Here is a 26,178-nt window from a genome sequence, read left to right on the forward strand (position 1 = left end):
TGTTAGTCGAAGTGAGTAACAGTAACTAGTAGCCAAAATGGCATATAATGTTGAAGTGGTTTATCATACTGGTCTCATAGTATTTACAAGTTAAGTCTCCTCCCAGGATAGAGTGTAACAGGATACTATGTAAGTAAATATATACAAAACCTGTCAGTAAGTACAGAGATGGGAAAGGAGGCCGGGTAAGTAATCTTAGTAATATTCTTTCAGCGTGGCAAGGCTTTTGTGCCAGTTAAAGCACTAGTAGCAGAGAAATGTATCTAGAATATGAACTAAATTTATAATCTTATAATCAGATTGTGGAGTTAAGTATGAAAAGAATTACTATGAAACATTTGAGCTACATTAATGAAATGAGGATGGGTGATTCTTAGTCAGCCAAAGAGAAAATTTCCAATAATGTATCAGCACCATAAAACAAAAAGATGGCGTGTACCTGACAAACAGTACTGTCAGTTTCCAAAAAGAATCCTCCCAGCTGGGTCCTGGCAATCCATCGGCGCATAGAGGTAACAAGTGATGGGGCATAGTGACGTTAAGGGTAAAGCGAAACTCCAACTTGGAAGCACTTACGAGCGTCAGCTCACGTATAACCCAGGAGGATGTGAAGTCGGGAATGAAGCTGTCGATATATAGAGAAACCAGAATGGCATCATTAAAAGAAATATGTAAAAGAAAGAATATGAAGTGTGTAGGGTCATACAAGTGTACAAGGTTAATTGATGCACAGCAGGAAACTAATCAGTCAGATATGATACAACAAAAGATCTCCTGTGATGAAAACTGTATAGGGGTATTCCCATCTACGAGAATAGCCCTGACTCTTCCACACTGAGGTGTTCAGAGTTATAGAAACCACTGAATACAGCCTGTCTATGCAGTTTTAATAACTCATATAGAGGCAAGAGGAGTTCCGTATATAGCACAGTAGGGCAAGTTACAATGTTTCCAAAACTTCAGGAGTATCAGAAGCAGTGTAGCTCATTGTGTTATGATGTTTCTGTAACTCCAATTCCAATCTATTGTGGTTTCCATAAGGCTGAAATCACACCACGTTTTATGTATATGCTGATCGATAATAATTGCAAATAAGTAGCATATGGAAAGAGACAATTACTTACACAATACTGATTTCCTTCGAAGTATTCTGGCTCAAAGAAAAAGTATAACAGTCTAGGACTTCAAAACCAAATCCTTGGCAGTTGTATCCATTTATTTTCATGGACACAATTGTTATGGGTAAAGAACCAATATTCTCTACTTTAAAGATTTTTGTGATGGACAGAACTTGCTTGCTTCCCTTAAGCTCTGTTAAAAACAGAAAAAAGTGAACTACAGATAATTTATAAAACACACACAGACCATAGAATACATGTCGGTACATAATGAACAAAACATTTTACCAGTGTAAGGATCAGTTCACACCAAAGACTAAAACAATAATAATGGAAATCTAGCGAATTGGTTTGGTTCAAACTTAGACGTGCTGTGCAATGTTTTTTTTTATGTTACTAATACCTCCTATGTATCTACATTTGTATTTAAAGCATTTTCAAGTGGTAGGTTTCCTTTCAGTGAAGTGGCAGGTATAAGAAGGACATACCGAGCACCAGCTCAGGGGGAGCTGGTGCCGGAGCTTATTTTTGTTAGTGTTTTAAACCGCTGTATCGCGGTTTAAAACACTTTTTAAACTTTATAGCCGAAGCTGCTTCGGCGCAGGGAGGTACGCGCTCGGCGCTTACCATGCGCCCGGCTCTCCTTCACTTCCTATGTAGCCGCACGCATGGTAAGCGCCGAGCGCGTACCTCCCTGCGCCGAAGCAGCTTCGGCTATAAAGTTTAAAAAGTGTTTTAAACCGCGATACAGCGGTTTAAAACACTAACAAAAATAAGCTCCGGCACCAGCTCACCCTGAGCTGGTGCTCGGTATGTCCTTCTTATACCTGCCACTTCAAGTGGTAGGTTTCCTTTAAGATGTTTAAACCCCAATTCATCTCACTATCTGTACTTTTTTTTAACCACTTAGTACTCTCTATCTGAATTAATTTGGGTCTTGCATTTACGATTTACAGGCATTTTACTAGCATTTACAAATTTATGTGACTACCTATCCTCAATATCAATCAATATCTTCCATTCAGCCCTGACCCCATTTAGCTGCTCTTTGCCACTGCAGCCTGACACTATAGAATGGGCACAGCAGAAAGGAGATTTATTCAGTGCATTTTTTTTCTGTGCCATGTGTGGCTGCCATTTCCGAACTCCTGGAAAGCAGCTTTAAAGGAAATCAACCACTCAAATAACAAAAAAAAATACCTACAAATACTCCTCTTCATCTTGGCACTTTCCGGGATCCCCTAGAAAAGTTATAATTAGCAGGAACGAGATGTCCGGCTCTCCAGGCTGCTACTTATGCACACCGCCGCCGCCACCTCCCTCTATAATAGCATGGGAGCATGGGAGGGCGAGGTGATTTCACCTCGGCTCTCATGGGCATGCATAATTAGCAGCCCGGAACAACAGGCTGCTATTAATAACTTTCTTTTCTAGGTGATCCCAACGTGTCAAGACTAGCAACAGACAGCGCCGGGATCAAGATGCAGAGGAGAGTATTAAAGGTTTTTTTCTTTAGTTTTTTCAAGTGGTTGATTTCCTTTAAACATAGGTTTAAAAAATCATGACACTAAAAGTAGTCAAACACCTTGTGCTACCATCAATCAGCTGCTTAAAGTGGTAGCAACTCTTGAGAGAGTGCACCTTCCACTGTAATGGCTTGTAACTTCACATCCATTCATGTTATGGGCAGCTCGGTCACTTTCATATAAATGGGGCTAAGCTGCACTGGACAAAGTAAAGCGCTGTGATTGGTAAGGTCTGAAGACACTGTAGCAGTATAGAGGGAAAATAAACATCTTAACAGTGAGACTCACGTTGTCTGCAGTCCATCAGGGTAGACTCTGGGACTTTGAATCTGAGGGAACCTCCTATTCCAGGCAGTCGACCTCCAACCCGCAGAATTTCCCTGGCTCCAAAACCCTCTACAGTGACCATGTCCAGAACAGTCAGGTTATTTCTGTTAATTAGCAAATCTTAATCAGCTACAACAGCATAAATTACAGCAAATTTGTATTGTTTCATTATATATTTACTTCAGCTGTCAGCATATACAAAAGTACCAATTATTACACACATCACTGGCAGATCCGTTGTCTATAGAAATTCAGGTTAATATTTTAAGGCATTCCATACCTGATAACTATAAGGGAGGTCACTTTTCTGTAGTCTACTGGTGTGAAGATTACACCAACTTGTTGATATTCCCAGGGCTGTAGCTGTAATTCAACCACTTCTTGGCTGCAGTCCACACCATCTTCAAGCTGTAAGTTTATGTTAATAGGTTACAAGGAATACAACTATTACCTTTCTAAAACATTCTGCTTTGATTGCTAAGGGCCACACTGTAAACTGTTCACCCTTTGAAAAAAAATCTCTATTATTACACAATATAACAGGTGTAGTATTCACAAAAAAAATTTTCATTAATGAGAATAAAAGATGGCAATGAGGGTGGGGGTGCTCAAGAACTTTTTATAAGCCCAAAAAAAACCTTTTCCACTACATATTTCTAGGTCAGTTTGGTTCAAACCTAGATCAGGTACCATGTAAGTTGGATTCCACTTTCCCACTAATAACCTGAGCCCACAACCTCTTGATTTTTCTATTGCAGTAACATGATAAGGGATTGTTTCTTGCAGTTTCTTTCATGTGCAATCCTTTATAATATGCTCCCAGCTGTCACTGCGCCTTTCGAAGACGTCACGTCATTTCTGGATGGCGGTACCCTGCAGCATGCCAGCACCGACCCCGGCAGTTACCATCAGGTGTCAGAGGTGTAATACCGATGACACACGCTGAATATGGAGAGGGCTCTACCCGTGTGTTCTCTCCATACACCCCTTTACAAACGCCCAATGTATATTTACGACGGGCAGTCATAAAATGGTTAACATATACTGTGGGGGAGCCAGCCTATATGTATTATATGGGCATTCATTGCAATCCAATACATTTTGAAAAGGAAATAAAAGAACAGGAGGAGCTACCAAGTAACAGGAATTGGAGCAGCAGCTGATCTTCAATGCATTGGACAAAAATAATTTTATTAAAGTGAACCTGTCACCAGGAATGTAATTATTAGCTGGTGACATATTCAAATAGCCTAAGATGTGCAGATTTTAAAAATGCCTATGTCAGCATTCTGAATCATTTCAATACTTACAAGTTTAATTTACATTTCCTAGCTCTCCGCCAGCAGCAGTGGAGGGCAGGGTGTGCCTATATCTTCTCATGCATTTTTCTCTCCTCCACACCATCACATGGAGCCAGGTAATGTAAAATAAACTATTATAAAGCACTGAAATGATTTAGAATGGCGACAAAAACATTTTTAAAACCAGCATAGCATAGGAACCTGTCTCCAGCAAAAAATAACATTCCTTGTGATGGGTCTGGTTTAAATTGAAGGAAAAAAGTTGATCTCTTTAAAAATTAAAAAAAAAAAAAAAAAAAAAGGCACTGCAAAAAACCAAGACAGTGACATTACCTCTTGGTCACATTCTTTTTGGAGTTTGAATTCGGCTGTCGTGAAGTCAATCATCTGCTCATTTACACCATACCTAGATAAACATGGAAAATACCAATAAATTGCCTGATACATCTATAGGCAGAAGATTTATCACGCCTTGACTATAGTCCACTTTTATACCATTTGCTGAGAAGGCTCAAAGCAGCTTGAGGATTGGGATAATGTGACAGAGGTAGTAGTTGCACCCAAACTGGAAAGGGAGACGGGTTTTTCAGTATTATATTTTTCACCTACAACAAAAGAAGAGTAATTTAGTAAAATATCCATAAGGTAGACTGTTGACTGATCAAGATATTTATAGTAATAATCACTTTTCCCGTTTTTTTGGGGTGAAGATTGTTCTGAGAATCTGAACCCTTTGAATGCATACCTTTTCACAAACCAAGCAGTTTAAATGGACTGTAAGTATATCTGCATTTTATGCCTTGAAATATAATGGGTCCAAAACACATCACCATTCAGTGACATTTGTAAACCACTTGCGCTTTGATCTGACCGGATTTTTTTTTAAAGGGAACATGGGGTGTTATTCTCACCAATGGGTGGAGAATGTGTCCTGTCGCTTCATGTTATTGTATGTGAGTGTCAGAAATCGGCAAGTACAGCACTCCGATATCTCTGCCACTCCCACAGAAAGTGAATGAGTGTGCTAGAGATAACCGAGCATTGTGCACAGCAATTGCCGTGGCAGATTACTGAGCGTCTCAAACTTGTAATTGTTGGTGGCCCCAGCAGTTAGACCCCCACACATAAACTTGTCAACCCCTATTCATTGGATAGGGCATTCCTTAGATAGTTGGTACATTTGTTTTAAAACTACTATTTTCACTATATTTGATCTGTCTAGTCTACAACTCAGAAGCAAATGAAGAAATCCATTAAAATGTAATGAATATTTACCGAGCTGTTACTTAAAGCAGTTGCTGTAAAATTCACCACAAGACCCGGCTCAGCAGTTAACTGTGGCAGGAAGACGAGAGGTGGCTCCGCATCCTTCTTGGCTTGTGTAACACCAGAACTCTCAGGACCTTTCCTCCTGCAGAGGGAACGCATGTTCATATTTAGTATTAATAACAGATAATAATATTTCTAGATAACCAGAAGCCATCATCATACTATATAGTACTGAGGAAGCACATACCTGCAGGATTCTTCCTTATCCTGTATCTTCTGGTACTTCTCATAGAGTTCCGTTCCTAATTCATAGTCTATTTTCCAAGTAGACACCCCTAATGAGAGACTATGCTGCCAGCGCAAACTCTCCACTATTAAAACAACAAAGCCATAGATAGCATTTTATTAAGATTAAAATATATTTTAACAAAAATTGTCTTAGAGCTCACTTATAAGTAGAGGAACATCAAGATGAACACAAAAAAAACCACACAAAATGTTACACTTATCTGCTATTATGGTTATAGAAGCAGGGTGGATCAGTACATTGCACCACTAAGGTTTTGGGTTTGGATCAAATTTTTTTTTTTTAAACATTTACAGGGGTTTGCATTGACTCAAATTAACGGTGTGGAATTACTCCCACATTCCAGCATTAATCTAAGTAGCTTTCTCGGACATTGGCCATTATGTGCGGCATTACTGAATGTAGTGGAACCCATGATCAATACTAACTATTTAACTAATAATAGAACCCAGCACTCAAAACCAAAAAACACAACACATACACTTGAAATGACATTTACCAGAGGTCAGGTGTCTGATGATGGGATGAATCCCACATTGCACAGTACTTATGTGCTGGCTTTCAGACTGGAATGAAACAGAAGAACAAATGCAGGTTAAGTATAAATATTTAAAATGTATTGCATTCTTATCAGATCCTAAACAAAAAACAAAATAAAAGAAATACAAAAAGGGAAGAAAAGCAGCTTGTACTCTCAATGGATGACTGTCCCATAGATACTCAACCAATTTGTAATGCTGTGTTGACCACTGTACATGAAATAAACAACAGAACTAGATCCAATCAAAATCTTTTTAAAAATTCTTAGACCAAAATGGGATAATGACGACTTTTACTAGGGATAGGCAATTAGGGTGTTATGGGACCCCAACCAATCAGGTGAACAAAGGGTATTGTTTCCCAGTGAGTAACATTCACCCAATCCTCTGGTTAACACGTGTGGTGCTACTTGGTTTATAAAACACCAGCAGTTGTAACTGGTGGACATAAAATATGGTCCCTTGAGTCAATATTTTTCTGGAGGAGATGGAAAGTTGGAGGACTATGCTGCAAACACAAAAACACCTTACACCAAGGCAGGATCATTCAGTGCATTATTCAGACATACTACCAAGTACTGAGGCAAATAAAGCACTTACTAATAACTGCCTCTGCTCCGTTATTCAGCTCCTGCTTCCCCTTAGGGTGATGTCAGACGTGGCGCTTTGTCTGCGCTTGGACAGAATAGGGCCAATCGGCCGTTTTAACCCTTTGATGCTCTTTAAAATTTAACTTAATTCTTATCCACTTAAAATATAGAGTGAGGAAACAAATAAAAAATTGTTTGAAATAAACTGTGTTATGTCTAAAATTATCAGAGGAGTGGTTAGCCTGTTTTGGCTCATTAATCTATCACATTCCTTTCGGGATGTTCTAGTTAATATTGATTAATCTTTCATTCTGGTCAGCTTGCACACAGAGGGTAGTTAGTAGGGTAGGGGAGAATTTAGGATTGGGGTAGGGTAGTTCACACCATGCATACAATCCGCTGCATCCATCTGCGGTATCCTACACCTGCTGGTTTTCCCCTCGTCTCTCTATGCTACCTCTCTTCGATATTTATCTCCCGTGTTAGAGACTGACCTGACTCTCTATTCCATTAGGCTCCTCTCTGTCTCTGTGCTAAAACCTAGCGTCGCCCCCCCCCCCCCCCCCGTGTCTTGCAAACGCAGACAAATCCGCGCCCACCGGGGCGGGCCGCTGCCCGATCACATTGGCATTTCTATGGAAACGCCTGCAATCGGGAATGAGCCGCCAGTGTTTTGCTTTATGCGATCGGGTCGCGGCCCGCCCCGGTGGGCGCGGCTTTGTCTGCGTTTGCAAGCGCCACGTCTGACATCACCCTTACCCTTCCCTACAGACCTCTATGTAAGCCTATACATGCTTAGGGCCTGTCCTGCTTAAACACACATTTGAGGGTGCGTTCACACGTTGCAGTTAAAACTGCATCGCAATCAGCTCTGAGGTGGTTTTAGGTGCAGTTTTGTCAACTGAACGGGTGAAAGGCATGAACTGAACGATTGAATTTGTTTTTGAAGGGGAAACCTGCTCCATAAATGTCATTCACTCGTTCAGTTCATGTCTTTCACCTGTTTAATTGACAAAACTGCACCTAAAACCACCTCAAAGCTGATTGCGATGCAGTTTTAACTGCACACGTCCCGTTTACCGCATGCACTTAAAAAAGCATTGGAATAGCTGAAGGGAGATTTGCCTAATTAAACAGCTGTTAACACTTGCGTTTACAAAACGCACATTTTAACGCTTACGTTAACGCATGTGTTAACATTGTGTTAACAAATGCATGTGTTAATCGCGACGTTAACACATGCGTCAACAATGTGTTTATAGTTGTGTTTTGTAAACACAGATGTTAACAGCTGTATAATTGGGCAAATCACTCTACAGCTATTGCAATGCGGTTTTAAACGCATGCGGTAAACGCGACGTGTGACCGCACCCTCAGACCGCAAATTGGGCTTAGAAATGCAAGAGGGAGGGGCTTGGTCTGATTGCATGCAATTAGGAAACTCAAAGTCCTCACTATTAGATGTTTCAATGGAAACACATATGCCATAGGGTAGAGTCCCTCCTCATTGCATTTACATTGCGCTTTCCCACACAATTCAAACACTCCCCACATTCTCCCCCCCCCCCCTCTCCAAGTCCCGATAAGGGGAGAATACAAAATGGCTTATATTTAACACGCATAATCTGTATTGGTGGAATAAAATCTCACCTTAGATAAAACCTTATGTACAAGTACAGGAATCTCAAACGAAACACCTAAAGACGTGCTTATCATTATGTTTGTCATAAAATTTGTGGGAGTTTCTTTGGCATCAATTTTCAATGTAAAGATATCCCAGCAGCCTGGAGGAATGGGCAGCAAGTGAGTGAAGTTTAGTATCTGTGCAGAAAGAAAGAATATAAACAAGGAGTTACATGTTATCAATCATGAAGAAGAGGCATTATCAGTACTAGAATTACTGTTACCAAGAAGTAACCACTAGGAGAATTCTCTACCATATGACTCAATCCTGGCAAGCAGAGTAACAATTCCTGATTGCTAAGCACATGTATAGCTATGGGAAATATGCAAATACGTTTTCCAAGGTGGGATGTTATAAGACTTCTTGTAGGTCGTGCTTGGTGTTCAAGGTAGTAAAAGGAGGCATAGTTTTTCATCTACCAACTTGGAAAACATATTTGCATATTTCCCAGAATCAATGGCTTGAATTCTCCACACACCTATAAGGCGGCCTTAACTCTCCTTTAGGAGAATCCTTACTTCCTGACCATATAGCTATGTATACTTTGGGATTTAGAGAACAGAAAGTCAACTTAAAGTTTTATGAACTTTCTCTATAAAAACCCCTAAAGACTGAATAGAACAACTTAAGCAAAAGTCACAAGTGGACTGTATATGTATATACAGGCAGTCCCCAGGTTATATACAAAATAGGTTCTGTAGGTTTGTTCTACAGTTTGTATGTAAGTCGGAACAAAATACTTTATTATGGTTACCCCGGTCAAAATTTTTTGGTCTCTGTGACAATTGGATTTTAAAAATGTTGGATTGTCAAAAGAACCAGGATTAACTATAAAGCTTAATTACAGACACCATTGATAACTGTTAAAGATGTTTATTGTAGCCTAGGACTAAAGTACAGTAAATTAACAAAATCCAGAGGTCCGTTTGTAACTAGGGGTCGTATGCAAGTCAGGGGTCGCCTGTACACATTCTGGATTTAGTTTTATCAGTGAGTGAGTGAGTCTCTGTAAATCCTGCAGCCAACCCCTGAGGAGTTACCAGAGTCCCTCCATGCTGCAGCTTCACAAGCGGCTACACTGTCTCCCCCATCCTCCCTGTGTCCTCAGCACTTCCCACTGCCTGCTGTAACCTCACACAGTGGGAGGGGGAGGTGCTCCTGCACACCGTAACATCCTCGGAAACTACAGCATGGAGGGGGCTCTGGTAACAACCTCCAGAGCCGTTGAGGCTCATTAGCATAATTTAAAAAGTTGATTGTAGAAGGAGGAAATAGACAACGAATATAAGTAGATTACCAGTCACAGTAACAGTATGAATATGTGTTCCTGGTTTATTCATGCTTGTAGCTTATTGCTACAACCTTGCAAAATTCTAGACAGGCTGAAATTCACAATACAACCACTGAAGGTCCACATACAAGATAGACAACATATCACTGTGGTTTGTTGCAACAACACATCTGATAAAGCAATAGTATAACCACTACACCTTTAAGATGCCTCGGATTTCTTCAGGTACCAACACATCAGTGAGAACTATAGGAAAGTTCAAGTTGTTTTCAAGCCATAATAACCAAATCTCAGACGAATCCTGAAGTTGCTGAATGTAAAATGATATTTTTGAAGTGTCAAAATTCAAATACCTAAAGAAAGCATAAGAAAATATGAGTATGCATTGTAGACTGCTGCAGCAATAAAACACACAAGGGATAAAATATGAGATGTGGCTGGTCTATACAGGTGATATACAAAATAGTGGCTTTTCCCATACATTGTTTTATTGGGACACAGGGGCATAAGTAAAGGGGGTGCTGTTGCACTAAGGAGCCTTTGGGATCCATAGTGACGATGTTCTCTATACAAAGAGACCAGTTCTATATACAGTACATTATAGTTGGGGAGGACTAGTTCATATTTACGTTGTTGCCTAATGACTGAATGTCATTGAACATAGACAAAGGGGTTAAAGGAAACACACTTTTACTACTATTTGTGTTACAACACTATCATATCAGAATTTGGCCATCTACCAACAAAAAGTTGAGGAGCACTGGTCTACATGACAGATTTGTAGTAAAATATATATATACTCCCAGAAATGAAAGCCAATATCATAATAAACAAGTTCCCCCATTATTATCATCACAACTGATGCTGCACAGACTGATTGGCCTTATATGTCAGTATACAGCAATAAAGGAATCAGCCCATGGCATCTTATTCATATAAGTCATACAGAAATAGATTGTGTGGTGTACATGTACCCTTCTGTCATGTTGTAGGAAACACACAGGGATGGGGAAGGAGCAGCTTCTAAGACGTGCAGTCGCTTTCCATCAGAGGAATCACATTCAGACTCTCGTAAGGCTGTGGCAAAACATCATGTCATGAAATGCTATGTTAAATAAAAGAAAATACTAGGAAATCAACGAATGTTAGATAGTTGGCTAATCCATGGCCACCATAAAACCAATAATTTCTCTTTTTTGTTCATTGAGGATTATATGGATACAATGGAACTGAAAATCAATCAAAACTATAAAAGGGACTTTCCAGGACTTTATTCATTCATCACCTAGGCTTAGGATAGGTGACAAATATTAGATGTGCAGGGGTATGAGCAGTGGTAAAAGAGACCACAGCGTTAGACAAGTGATGTCTGCTTCACGGTTTCCCCGAGCCAAAAGTCCTGGAATATCCCTTTAAAGGACATCTACGAGCAGAATCAAAGTTTGTAAACCAAGCACACCGACATACTGGAGTGTGCTCCCTCTGCCAGGATCCACTCTTCTTTTAGCTTCTTAAGCCCTAGTTTTTACATAAAAAGGCTTTTAAAAATATGCAAATGAGCATGAGGGACTCTAACCTCCATAGGTGTGAATGGAGCCTGGAGCCCCTTGGGTTCATTTGCATAATTTTAAAACAAGGGCTTAAGAAGCTAAAAGAAGTGCAGATCCTGCCAGAAGGGGCACACACCAGTATGTCAGTGTACTTGGTTTACAAACCTTGATCCTGCTCGTAGATGTCCTGTGTCTCTGCCCATTGATCCTGGAACTGGGATCAAAGGGGAGGGGCAAAGGAGAAGACACACAGGAGGAGAGGTGCATGCCCAGAGCGCCTCCTCATGACTACACCGGACCACTGCAGCAAGAGTTCCGTCGGTCGGACCCATAGTAGCTAGACAGTGGTTCTCAACCTTTCTAATGCTGTGACCCCGCAATACAGGTCCTCATGCTGTGGTGACCCCAAACCATGCAACTCGCAGTAAAAACACAGTAAAATTGCGGCTCCGATGGCTTTAGGCGACCCCCGGTTTTGGTTGTTCGACCCCCACTGGGGTCCCGACCCACAGGTTGAGAACCACTGAGCTAGATAGTATACTACAGGTCACAGGTTGGTCCTGAAGTTAGAGAACACATATATAAACATAATGCATATGCTTAGAAGGGGGCTGAGGAGAAGGTTTCAGAAGGCCGATTTGTGGTGGGCTGTGTTTTCACCTGACAGGTGTCCTTTAAGAACTTCTAATTTGTCATCAATGACAAAGTAACAGTTTTCATGTTTGTGGTTGGATGGGTGGCAACCAATTTAATATTGAAATTACCTATAAAATCATTCTATAAGCGAACTTCTCGTCACCCAATGTTTCTACTATAAGGTAGTAGACATTTACCACTATAAACAACACTGTCTTAAGAAAAACATAACTGTGTATTACAGTTATAAGCACAGCATGTAAACCAAACCGCAGCTGTATAATAGAACTGATATATCCTGCAAATACAGCCCTGTTACTACTTCTACTCACTGTATACAAACTGGACCACCCACTTTAATCCTAAATCCAGAATGAACAGAAATGCATTTTTTTTTCTAAGAAACCATAACTAAAATCTGCTCCTTCTGCTCTATAATGATCTGCCTGCAAAAGATACACCTCCTATAAATCAGCCAAGCTCCCCCTGCTCTGTAACATACTGTCTGCAGATAGCATACTACTTATCTGCTCCGCTCCTCTTGCTCTATAACAAGCTGCCTGCAGATAGTAAACCATTTATTTTTTGCTCTGCTCTTCCTACTGTATAACATGCTGCTGCAGAATGAGACTATGCTCAATATTCTAGAACATGCGGTCTAAAGAAAACCTGAATGTCATAGTGACAGGTTACCTTTAAAAATGCAATGGTGAAAAAAATAAAAACAACATCATCCGTACATGACAGAATAAAAAGAAAATAAAATGTGGGTGAGCAAATAACTTACCTGAGCAAACAATAGTTGCTGCCTTTGTGAAATTGATGGAAGAACTCAAAAGCATTACAGGATCAAAACGAACAGATAAATTGTCACCAAGAAAATGGTGAATATCCTGAAAATAAGAAAAAGTCAAAATTTAAAGGGGTTGGCCAGAGGTTGAAGAAGGTTGGAAGAAAGCAGCCATGTTTTTCAACCTATGGACAACCCCATAAAAGTTACTTCAACATAAATGTAACTTGTCAAGGCTTAAAATAACCCCCAGACGAAGGCTCAGTAGGAGCCGAAACGCGCGTCGGGGCGGCAGTCATCCCCGGACACTCTGCACTTCCAACTATTCTTTTGGTAAGAACGGACTTGTTTGCTCCATTACTGTGGCTGACACAAGGCACGAGCACTGCTATACCATTACGTTTAAATTTGCATTTTTGTCCTTTTCTTACCCTCAAACCTATATACCACATTGCATCCAATTTGGCTTACTATTGGCTTAAAGTGCTGTGTCCGGGTATGACTGTTCTTTTCTGCTGCATTTTCACTCCATGACCCTGTCATCTTGTAATCTTTTTGTACAACATGTTCTAACTTGGCTATGTTTTTTAACCATATATTTAATAAAACATGAATTTTTTTATTATGTCAGCAATCTTCTTTGCCTCATATTTTCTCCCCTCATTCTGAGGGGTACCATAGGATTTCTCAGAACATATCCATGTATAATCGTAAAGTCTACAAGACTGACCAAAATAGCCAAATTATTCTGCCCCAAAAAATTAAGTTCTACAGCAAGGGGCATATGGCCCATCCAGTCCTTCATGTGTGACACAAAGCGATCAGGCACCTATGGATTGGTTACTGTAGGGCAATCCTTTATTTTATACAGTGAAAATACATATCAACTAGGGATGGGAAAGAGAATAAACCAAAAATCAGGAAAACAGGACTACAGCTCATAGCCAAACCCCAGTTTGCCCAGTTCCTGATGTCAACATAAAGCTCTTAAAAGAAATATTAAGACAGCAAATACCACACCTGCTGCAGTTCTACCCACTTCTCCTTCAAAGTCACGTGTAAAATTAGAAGGGAAGAGTCATTATTTTCCTGAGACGAGTCAAGTTTAGAGGGTACAGGGGTGTCACTTCAAACGACCATATATTTGGTTATTGAGGAGCTAGAAAACATCCTTTTGGTGTCTTATTAAATATAAGAATCTCATTTGTCAGATCACAGGGAATTTAAAGGGAACCTGTCAGCAGACATTAACGTTATACACCACTAACCGTTTGCTGTCAAGTCTCTTTTGTGGCCAAGCATGGTGGCATCATCCTAAATAAATCAACTTTATATGGAGATGTAAATTAGTAAAGTCATGGAGGTGGAAAGCTCAACACTGTCAAGTTCTCCCTGCCTCAGAAAGCCCCCTCTGTCAGGATTGACATAATGCACCAGGCTTCAGGAGAGCCAATAAGTGATCCCTGAAATCAGGGCATCAAATACAGAATAGGAGGCAAATCGGAAGCAGGGGGAGCTTAACCCTCTGCCTCCATAACTTTATACAACCAGTTTGCATCTCACTTTGATTTTCTGTACACTGGGATATGAAAGAAACATGATCTGGAAGTTGTATCGCTCTTCATAACATACTGGTAGTGGTTTATTAGGTCAATTTCTGCTTACAAGTTCCCTTAAAGTTCCCTTAAAGTTCCTCATAATTTTAGGTGGGTTTGCCAAAATGCTTTAATATAGACTTTATTAATGTGCAATATATTTTCTTCTATCCAGATCAGCAATTCTGCCACAAAACATCTGATCACTAGTCAAATACAACACCCAATTACCTGCATATGGACCAGTCCATTGCCAGAATTCAATACGTACATAATCATTGAATTATCTGCACAAAAAACAAACAAAACATTATAAGTATTTGTGATAGAATTGTCTGCGTATATACGATGTGGATTCACTTTTCCTTACCAATATCTTCATTTTGCTGAGTTGTTACAAAGACCATATAAATATTCTCCAGTACGTATTTCCTGAGGGTCTCCAGGTCATGTTGGCTGCCATCCAGCCTTACAGCAAAGTAGACCTGCAGCAGTAACGAGTGTCCCGACAGGAAGCAGCTCTGCAAACCCAAAGGAGAGAAGACAACATGTTCAGAAGACTAGCAATTGTCTGTATAGTACACACAAGACAGACGTCACCTACCCGACATGGCTGCCGCTGTTTAAAAGGAATGCTGCACTTCAGACGAACCTGCCACACACTGGAGTTTATAGCTTCTGCCTGCAGAAACATCGCACAACATCATGAATAATGTACTGCTATGCTAATAAAATAGTAAATCCGCTGACTCATCACACGCAATTATGCTACATAGGAAGGGAAAAAGAGTGAAATACAGGGAAGAGTGATGCATAGGCTCCCACCCCGGGAATGCAGTTTCATATCCCACATATAGTACTATAAAGCTGTCTAGATTACATGATATACACAGAAGACAAAAAAAAGATTAGATGGTAGTCTACATCACAATTTACACCGTGATTGGGAGCTTTAAGTCAAATACTCAAAATATTGATGCTTAAAAAATTGCCCCAAGCCTGTTAATCTGTAGCACACAGGGGCTCTGGTAACACACTCATAGCCTTTCAGGCTAATTAGTATAATTTAAAGTTGATATTAGAAGGAAGGAGCCATGGATAATAAATATAAGAAGATTACCACAGTCATGGCACCTGGATCTATGAGTAAGTATCCCAGGTTTATCATGATAGATTTTGAGGTTAGATATTCTTTAACCCTTTCTGCTCTCCCTGGCTGTATTATGCTATGAGCATTCCTTTCAAACACCAAAGTGTAAATGGAGGGGTTAATCCTCTTTGCCCAGAGTTGTGTACTCACAGGGAGAGGAGATATAGAGATCCATATGGATCTCTATATCTCACATATATGTGATATGTGATACAATAGGGATATGTGATATATGTGATACACTAGGGATCACTGTGGTCTGTTTCTTTAGGAACTAAGCAGAACTTTTTAATAAAGTGTAAGCTTGATCTTTACGCTTCAGATGAAATAAGCAAATGCATGGTTATTTAATACTTGTAGCTAAATAGGACAACAAATAAAAGTGCCGTTTTATTTTAAAGTCACACTAGTCAATGGGAAATCACTTTTTAAGCAAAGTTTTTATATTAACCATATTTTGTTATTGTGTATTTAATAAAATAATATAGTAAATGCTATACTAAAGGTACTAATTCCTGGAATTTTCACACTGGCCACTAGGATTAATATTTTTTGAAGAGTTTCCATGTACCTATCTATATATCCTGCAATGTTCATTCTGGCCACTAGGCTTCACAATAGGGCTAGCAGTTGCTAACCTTTTCAGAGTTTTCAACATCAGTAACTTTATTACTCTTCATCACACCTCAATGAGTTGGCTCCATACCACTGCTTTCTATGGCCATGAGGTTACTGTAAAGTATGACACTAAATGCCGTTACTGCAGCCCTCACAAATGATGGAAATAAAATGAAGGGTCTATGTTAAAGCTGAGGCTTTACCTAATTCACTCCTCACAAACAATATGACTTACCTGTGCTTGTGAGAGATGGATATTTGCAATCCGAGGAAATAACACATCTGTTTTCTGAAAGGGGTATTTGGAATTCTTAGAAGCAGCAGAAAGAGTCCCCAGACCAAAAACCTAAAACACAAAAAGTCTTTACTGTACAGAGATGCTACCTACACATTATCAACAAGAAGCGTCCTAACTCTCTATAAGAAATATTATCTGTTACCACTCATAGTGGTATGCATAATCCCAAGTAAATCAGAAAACCCTTTTAAGAAATGGACTATGTATCAGCAAGGAGGGAGGTGGTTGAAGTCGTTTATTACCTCTTCTGACTTTTCCAGAAGTAGCTCTATGTACCGGTACTAAATAGAAACCACAGCAGTACTGTCAAATCTAAAAGTGGTTGTTTGCTGTTTAGAAATTGGTTTCTTCCAAAAACAGCGCCAGACAGGCACAATTTTTGGATGAAAGCAGCCATATTTTTCCACCTCAGGACAACCCCTTATCCGACCCCATTCCCTCTGTAACTGAGGATCCTGTAGATGCCCCAGTCACTGTGGAAAACATTACAATAATAATAATTTTAAAAAAAATGATAATGTCCCCCAGGCGGAATAATGTATAAAACACACACAAAGTATTAATACATATTTAAAAAACACCAAAATAGTTCGAAAAAAAATACTGCGTCCACACTATGAAAAACATTGCAATAATCGCCATGGGTGAATAGAAGCAACAGAAGAGTATAAGGGTGTTCATTATTATTTATTTATTTAGCCATCCGCAGCCCCATATACCGTATAGGCAGGGCATTTCGTTACTAGGGGCTCTGCCGCAGGGCATTTCGTTACTAGGGGCTCTGCCGCAGGGCATTTCGTTACTAGGGGCTCTGCCGCAGGGCATTTCGTTACTAGGGGCTCTGCCGCAGGGCATTTCGTTACTAGGGGCTCTGCCGCAGGGCATTTCGTTACTAGGGGCTCTGCCGCAGGGCATTTCGTTACTAGGGGCTCTGCCGCAGGGCATTTCGTTACTAGGGGCTCTGCCGCAGGGCATTTCGTTACTAGGGGCTCTGCCGCAGGGCATTTCGTTACTAGGGGCTCTGCCGCAGGGCATTTCGTTACTAGGGGCTCTGCCGCAGGGCATTTCGTTACTAGGGGCTCTGCCGCAGGGCATTTCGTTACTAGGGGCTCTGCCGCAGGGCATTTCGTTACTAGGGGCTCTGCCGCAGGGCATTTCGTTACTAGGGGCTCTGCCGCAGGGCATTTCGTTACTAGGGGCTCTGCCGCAGGGCATTTCGTTACTAGGGGCTCTGCCGCAGGGCATTTCGTTACTAGGGGCTCTGCCGCAGGGCATTTCGTTACTAGGGGCTCTGCCGCAGGGCATTTCGTTACTAGGGGCTCTGCCGCAGGGCATTTCGTTACTAGGGGCTCTGCCGCAGGGCATGTCATTGCTTTTACTTGGGTCGACTTATACTCAAGTATATACAGTAATCTTTTTAAAAAAATCGTGGACATCCCTTTACAGCATTTTCAGCCCTCATCATAAAGGGGTTCATTCCATACTCTGATGACACAATAGTGTTATTTACAATTTCATTATTAATTATGGCATTTCTTTCACAATATGAAGTAAAACCAGATGGGAAAATTGTGTCCCTGCAGATTACTTTCAGCACTAGTTTCTCTAATCAAAGTATCTGCCTATAACTTTCTAATTGCCACTTACCTGATAGGACACAACCCCATGTGCTGATGTGTTGATAAATAAAGAGCTCTCAAAGCTTCCTTCTTCATCTGGCAGAAAAACAACTGTAAATGAAGATTTTCCTCTAGCTGGAATAACCTAGTAGAGAGAAAATTAAAAAAAGATCATTCATACCTTTGTGTACAGAGGTGGGATTATATCTGACTGCAAGCAACCACGGATTCTGTATACAGTATGAATACCAGGACATATAGGCAACACCATGTTCAGATATTGTGCATTACAGGACACGTCTGCACAAGTACAGTATGTAAACACAAGTAAAAAGGCGTATTAAACTCAACTAACACAAGTAGTCAGGTACAAGAGAAATTGTATGTAGGCAAACTGTATCGCTGCCTAACAACACTAGAGACTTATAATATGTCCCCACATCCATTCCCCAAATACTCAGGTAAACACAAAACTTCTCTCTTGTGGTTACAACCTGGCTTCTCATACTACTCAGACCTTTTTCTTAAGATTAAGGTTCCTTTTTTCTATTTTAACGTTACTGCACCATATAAGACCTCAGTTGGTCTCAGTTTACATATTGTACAAATTATAGTAAAAGTCAGTTTGAAGGGAAAGAATTGCATACAAGTGTAGCCATGTAAAATGTCCTGCAGATAGTTGGAATGAAATGTGATAGCAGGGTGTGTCATTACTAGCGCTGCAGGTTTTCAACACAACTACAAGTATTGTCATCACAAATAGCATCTCCAGACCTATGGGAGGGGGGAGAGTCTCCACAACCATTTGTCTATAAAAACAGATCCTTTAAGAGAATACACCATCAAAATCATGAATGACAAACCAGGCATTCTATATAAAGCTGTAACACAGAACCATATACACTAGTGTGCAGCTGGATAGAACCTCAGTTTTCCAATAATTGTTGCACTTACGCTCAGACGTACTGAGTAAAGAGGAGCTGATCCAAACTTACCATTCGGGTGCACATCACGTGACGTGGACATATTGCCGGACTGGCTGCCATCGCTAAATTTGAGTGGTGTTAATATGCTGTATTGGCAATTCGGCAGCCAGTCCGGCAATGCGTCCGGGTCGTGGGAAGTTCGGGTCTACTCATCTCTATTGAGAAAGCAATATGGTTTAGCCTTTGAAGATTTAGGTAAAGCTCAAAGGGTTGGGCGCATACAACATAGTCACAAAAAAGAAAAACACCAGGGTACAAGCAATCCCCCAGCTCTCAACTGTATAAAACTCACTTTTACCGCTTTTCACGGGGCACGGGAACTGCTTTGCAGCCTGACTGTACTTTGGGTCACGAAAAAAGAACATTGATCCAGCACGTCATGATCCATATAAAAATTCTTTATTAATCCCTATAAAAGGAGGACAATACACGAAAAATAAAACACCAAAGCGTCACAGACCGACACTTTTTGACACTCCGTGTCTTAATCAAGGTCTTGATTGTTGAAACACATTGGTCGGAGACGCTTGGCTGTTTATTTTTGGTGTATTGTCCTCCTTTTATATGGATTAATAAAAAAGAAGTTTTATACTGTGGATCATGACGTGCTGGATCAATATTCTTTTGTCGTGACTCATACAACATAGTTCACCTCTGGATTATGTTGTTGTCCAGTATTGTGTTATAGATTCATGACACAGGAATAATGCCTAGCCTGCCATGTTACTGAAGGCTGGGGTGGCAACAATAATTTATTTGTGCAATAATAAAAGATCATAGATTGTAAGCTCTTAAGAGCAGGGTATTCATTCTTATTGTTTGGCCAGACAATATTTCTGCACTGTAATGTCTTATTTTATTTGTAGCCAACCCCCTACGATCTGTAAAGCGCTCTGGAATATGATTGTGTTATATTAAGCGTTTTGGTTATTATAATTATGTAATGTTTTATTATTCAAATCAATCACACACTTTGTAAATGGCTCTGGTCTTAAAATATCAATTAATTCCTAAGAATAGGTCACTGATACCAGATAAGTGGAGATACAACAGCTCCATTCTCTATGTAGTGGCAGAACTGGGTATTAATGGGAGCTGACCTGCAGTTACCTGGTCTGACCACAACATAGAAATCAGAGCTATCTGCTTCCTATTCCATTCTCTGCTAATCAGCTAGTGAGAACAGCCGATCTTTGGGCTTACTGGGTGTTGGACATCTACCAGTAGGATAGTGAGGATCTGTTCTAACAACAAAACAAATATTTTTCACTAGAAAAAACCGTTATACTGTATTAAACTGATCAGATCCATCAGCTGGGAGACTTTAAGCAGAGGAATAGGTTGGCTTCACAGCAGACGTGAGAATATCATTTTTATCCATCTGACTGAGGTATAAAGTTCCTCTCACTACATTTAGTCTAACCTGTGCTAAACCCTCAGGGAATATTCATATACAGAGAGTTTTGTCAACTTACTCTGACGTGGCTGAGTGAATATAACAAGAATCAGCTGCTACTATGATGTTATTACAGGACTTACTCAAGCAGAAGGGATTTTACTTACAAGCCTGTAATATCACAACCACCGCATCAGTTCTACAAACAACAAAATTGCATATAACAAAGTCTAGGGGTGTAACTAGAGGGGTAGCAGCCATAGCAGCTGATATGGGGCCCACAGTGTTAGTGGTCCCGGGCATCCAACTTATATACATATTATGCTGTACATTGTACGACGTCATATCTATAAAAATGTCCGCATGTGTATAAATAAGTAACTGTAAACAAATATGCATATTATCTGAGGGGGTAGGGGCCCCCATTCAGTAGTCTGCTATGGGGCCCTGCCTCTCCTGACCAAGGCTCCATTGCATCCTGTGCATTGTCCATAACATGCTAACCTTGTGTAAGGTATAAGACTCAAGATGAAAGATTTGTCTATGGCAAACCCAACCTTCAAGATGATCCAAAACAGGAATCAAAAGTGGACGTTCAGATTTCTGACATGGATTCTTATGAGGTTTTACCCCAGTGTAAATCAAAGGTCTAAATGTTTGGCTTCTCTATACAATATACGTAAGAAGTATCCATGCACAAACTCCTGTGCAAATGGGTACGCTTTAAATTGACATAATTTTTAAGTCTCATTTGTATTATTATTATTATTATTACAGAACAAAATGAGAACAAAAGAGGTTTGTGAGTCAGATAAACGCTGCAAGTAAATTCATACATTTGCATTAGATGAAGCCGGGGAATGGAGCACCATTGTTCCAAGTCAGGGGCTCCCTATTATGTAACTCAGCAATAGCTAATCGTTCCAAGATTCCTGTACACAACGTTCCATAACTTTATGAAATTACCACGTTAGCTTTCTATTCACCGCAACACAGAGAAAAAGAGAAGGGGAGGTTGTTTTAGAGAACACAGATCAGACTAGAATAGAAAAACAAGTCTTTTCATTCGTAGGGGTTCATAAGATAGCTATAGAAATCTAATAGTACATACGAGGAAAAACAAAGCACCCTCTAAGTACAGCGCACAGTTACAGTAAGGGTGGGCACACTACACCCCGGATCAGCAAACACTGGCAGCTCTGTCCTGCTATATATTAGCTCTCAGCGGGCATTTACCATGACACACATTTCCCTGCTCCGTTTCCATGCTGGGTTCAGCATTCTGACAGCTATGGAATGACTTATTAAGGAAATATGCACAGGTCTTGGGTTTAACCCTCTCATTCGTCATATGGCTATATAACCACATCTGCAGTGCATTATGGACTGCAAAACAAGGAGAGCAATGTCCTAGCTGCGGATTGCAGCCATATGGCGTATGTGTGCTGCTAAGTGACCTCACATGCCATGGAAGATGCTGAACACAAGAGCTGATAACAACAGAGTCCTGTGATGAAAGAGAAAATACAGTCGTTTCCCAGAAATTCAGGACATTCACTGCTGGGACCTTATTTGTTTTTTGTCTGCCTAGTGGCATTATAAAACAAATAAATACAATTACATCATGCCAACTCAACTATTATATATTAGACAGTTTTCTTTAGTAATTATAATTCTTTCAAGTACCTTATTTCAGTTGAATGCCAAATTTAGACAAGACCCACAGCAAGAGTTAAAGGGGTTGTCCATTTTCAGTAAGTAAAAGGTTATGATTTGTAAAATGAAAAGTTAGATCACTTTCCACTATACTTGCTGTATCAATTCCTCACAGTTTTGTAGATCTCTGCTTACGGTCATTCAATAGGAAGCTTCAAAGTTTCATTACTTCATGTGGGTAGGCAACTGTCCTTGGTCATGTGATTTACACAGGTGCACGGCTCCTTATAGCACTCGGCTCTGCTTACTCTCAATTAGCAGTGCACCTGTGTGACATCACATGACCAGGGACAGATTTCTACCCACAGGAAGCAAACAATGAAGCATCCTGTTCAATGACAGCAAGCAGAGATCTAGAAAACTGTGCGGAAATGATAAAGGAAGTATATTGGAAATTGGTATAACTTCCTTTACACACACAAATAAAAATGCACTTATTTTTATAACTGGACAACTCCTTTAATATAGGACTGCCATGTGAAACAAGCTGGACTGAAAAGCATGGAGTGTGCAGTCCGCAAATAAGAAAATGTCGCAGGTTATTCTAGAGTAGGACTTGTAGAAGGTTGTGAAGGCTCTCAGTAGATGATATTAAAAGAACAAACTTTTAATACCACAACAGCACCACTCCAATCACCCAGCTTTTCTAGAACTTCTATAATTGATGGGCCTGACCCAATTTGGCATTTCACAAACTTCTATGGCAGTGATGGAGAACCTTTTAGAGATCGAGTGCCCAAACTGCAAGCCAAAACCTACCGCAAAGTGCCAACATGGTAATTTAGACCAATATCACCTACATAAGGGCCAAATAATACTGCCACATGTTTACCACCACTATTACAACAACATAAATAGCATCATGCTTAATATTACCACCATACAGTAATTGATTTTATTGCTAATATTGAACATTATCGCCATATAGGTATAAATATTTGTGCCATACAGTGAAGATATGGCATTATGTAAGAGATACTAATTCTGCTGCTGCTCATATACAATAGAGCCGTGGCACTCCCCAGGCACTTTAATTCTGTTTCTAAACTAAATCAAAGCTGTACAAGAGACTGCACCATTAGATCTCAGAGTGTGTTCAATTGTGGCAATAACACATGCGTTTTCAAACGCATTAGAAAAGTTGAGAAGTGGAGATTAGCATAGCTGTTAACAATGCATTTACAAAACGCATGCAGTAATGCATGTGTTAACGCAGCATTAACAAACACATGCGTTACTGCTTCGTGTGAACACACCCTCAACACTACCATCTATGAATGAACACCACATGTTTTCCATTGTTTATATGTCAAACACGTGGTGATTATTCTCCATAACAAGAATTTAGGTTTAATTTGGGAGATATAGAAGGTTAAAGCAGCACTGCAGGGGAGCAGTGGGAGAGTGAAACAGGGGCAGGGACTAAATGCGACCAGAAAGGTGACTTAATGAGGTCTAAGTCAAATCTGGTAAAATAAAACAAACTAGCAGGGCACTGAGGGAATTGGGGAATCCTGTTTGGCAAGATCTCTCTGGGGCAAAGTGGGTGTTGTGGGCTAGAGGGCACACTAAAACACTAAAGGCAACTGTTTAATACTTTAGTTGCTGCCTATAATAGAGAACCGGACTTCCCCTCCCCGTAATGAGGGACTGCATCCTCTTATCTTCATTAGGCAGGCAGCTGCGTGCTGTGCACTCCTGGCTTGTCTGCTCAGTCTCTTCGTCCTGGGCTAAAGGTAATTCAGGAGAAGGGAGCAAAGAGGGACTCTGTGACCCATCAGAACAGGTCAGCTGCAGCCTGCACAGGGAAGCTGGTCTTCGGAGGGCTGCTGTGAGTAGCAGAGCAGAGAGTGCTCTCTGCACTGCCACTCCGATGCCTAGAGAATCACTGGAGCTCCAGCATGTAGCAGCAGCTTGTGGCCTGGCAGGAGCTCCATTAATAAAACACAGACAGTGGAGGACAATGGCGTGCGTGCCAGCAGAGAGGGCTCTGCGTGCCCTGTCTGGCACGCGTGCCATAGGTTCACCACCACTGTTCTAAGGGAATGGTATCTCTAGATTTAAAAAAAAAAAAAAATGTGTCATATACCTACTGTACATTCATAATATACCACATCAGCACTCCTTGATGATGAATATTTTTCCCTGGCAATGCAATCCTATGTGCCTGCTAGCAATGTGTCACTGTTATTCTCTTTTCCTACCCAACATCAGCAATGTCTGTTTAAGGACTTATATGGACTGAAATATTACACCATTTGTATTGTCATATACTATATCCAATAAAACGAGCTTTTATTTTGCAACACCAATGAGGGCCAGGTTATTTATTTACTGGTATCCTTATGTGAGCACCCAGATAATTCCTAGTGGAGTGACGTGTATTTCTCTAATAACTATACTGAGAACAGCACAATAACATTGTTCAGCGTAAAAACCCCATTAGCATTCAAAGACAATTTACAGCTAAGGCACAATGTTAGACTTTCTGCTGTTATACCTTGTACTATGCATAAACGAGCAAAAAAAAAAAAAAATTTCCATTACAGAAAATAATATGCAGATATCGTGCTTGGCCTATGAACCATAGATCCTGCAGGGTGCCGATCCCTGTGGACCAGCACCGCCACACTGTTATCCTAGAAGAGCCCTTAAACAAAGATGAATGAATCAAGTGTGCCGGGCTGTGAAGTCCGACGTATGTTTTCCAGAGAGCTGTGATCAGAAAGCTTTAGGAGCACGATTTCCTGAAAGCATTAAATGTTCTACAAGGAAGCCCCTTGTTGGAAAAGGGATGCCATAACATAAAAAGGTGACTGTGCCAGTCCCTGCCATGAAGATGATGCTTATTTTCTGTGCTTCTTCACAGGGATAACATCTACTTGGATAGTAGTGCTGTGCTTTATCAAGGGGCAGCGACATTAAAAATATCAGCTATTCAGAAAGTCTGACCTACTTGGATGTACTCTTTAAAAAAAAAAAAAAATCATTTTCTAGCAGAGAAATGTGCAAGTGTATGTTGGGAAAGGGGTCGTCCTATGAGCTACCACATAGGAGAGACATGCCAAGAAAAGCTAAATGTTTTGACTCTCATCCAGGACATAGTTTCCAAAAGCACATCGACACTCACCATGCTATGTACCGGAGACACATGGAAATATCTACCACTTGTAAACACAGAGTTCACTTCAATATCTGTGTCCCTGCTAGGGTTGAAAGCACAGAATGTCTGCACTTTAGGGAGACCCACTGATCTGAAAAACAAAGTAGAAGAACCATTTTAGTACAATTAATATTTCAATGTTCCGCATAGCTGGTGTATTTGTCAAACTTTCCAGACCTGGATACAATAAAAACACTGCCAGAAGCCATCAAGAAAGGGAACAGTCTAGTGCCCTGGATTAGTATATAGACTTCTATTACTGGAGTCCCTTTCCGCATGTTCAATCTGAGTAATAATAAAAGAAAATCTTGTTTACATCCTGCTATGAAGTGGATACTACTGTATTCAGCCTAAATTGTGACCCTGGTACATTGTTGCAAATGAGTTGTGTAGTAGTTATTAAAGGTGTCTTCCTACCAAATCCTGTGGATAGGGCCTAACTTGCTATTCAGTGGGGGTCTCAGTGAGACACCCCACAGATCAAGAGAAAGGGGGGCCCAGACGGGGTCCCGGGTACCTCCGTCGGAGCCCTTGTCGCTCCCGGAAATGAGTGGACCAGATGGCCGCACGTGACCGTTCTGCTCCTATGGAGCTGACAGAGATTGCCGAGCGCCACGCCGTCTGCTCCTTTGATCTCCAGGAGTAACAAGGGGTGCGACGGAGGTACCTGGGACCCCTTCAGACCCCCCGTTCTCGTGACATGGAGCAA

At 40.6% G+C, this 26,178-nt stretch overlaps 1 protein-coding gene across 1 annotated transcript in view; it reads right to left on the reverse strand.

Moving 5' to 3' along the window:
- The window catches only part of TMEM131L (transmembrane 131 like), an 80,928-nt gene that overhangs the window by 23,313 nt on the left and 31,437 nt on the right, over positions 1–26,178 (reverse strand). The window contains exons 5-23 of the mRNA XM_072121078.1: positions 25,437–25,560; positions 18,237–18,353; positions 16,527–16,637; positions 15,128–15,205; positions 14,894–15,044; positions 14,755–14,810; positions 12,926–13,031; positions 10,927–11,029; positions 10,152–10,305; positions 8,628–8,798; positions 6,348–6,414; positions 5,789–5,912; positions 5,548–5,683; positions 4,768–4,877; positions 4,606–4,678; positions 3,252–3,379; positions 2,933–3,075; positions 1,125–1,311; positions 440–625 (exon numbers count right to left, since the gene is read on the reverse strand). Coding sequence (XP_071977179.1) covers positions 440–625; positions 1,125–1,311; positions 2,933–3,075; positions 3,252–3,379; positions 4,606–4,678; positions 4,768–4,877; positions 5,548–5,683; positions 5,789–5,912; positions 6,348–6,414; positions 8,628–8,798; positions 10,152–10,305; positions 10,927–11,029; positions 12,926–13,031; positions 14,755–14,810; positions 14,894–15,044; positions 15,128–15,205; positions 16,527–16,637; positions 18,237–18,353; positions 25,437–25,560 — 2,325 coding nt within the window. The remainder of the gene's footprint in view (positions 1–439; positions 626–1,124; positions 1,312–2,932; positions 3,076–3,251; positions 3,380–4,605; positions 4,679–4,767; positions 4,878–5,547; positions 5,684–5,788; positions 5,913–6,347; positions 6,415–8,627; positions 8,799–10,151; positions 10,306–10,926; positions 11,030–12,925; positions 13,032–14,754; positions 14,811–14,893; positions 15,045–15,127; positions 15,206–16,526; positions 16,638–18,236; positions 18,354–25,436; positions 25,561–26,178) is intronic.

This window comes from Engystomops pustulosus, chromosome 1 (assembly GCF_040894005.1).
Source record: "Engystomops pustulosus chromosome 1, aEngPut4.maternal, whole genome shotgun sequence".
Classification (NCBI taxonomy): Eukaryota; Metazoa; Chordata; class Amphibia; order Anura; family Leptodactylidae; genus Engystomops; species Engystomops pustulosus.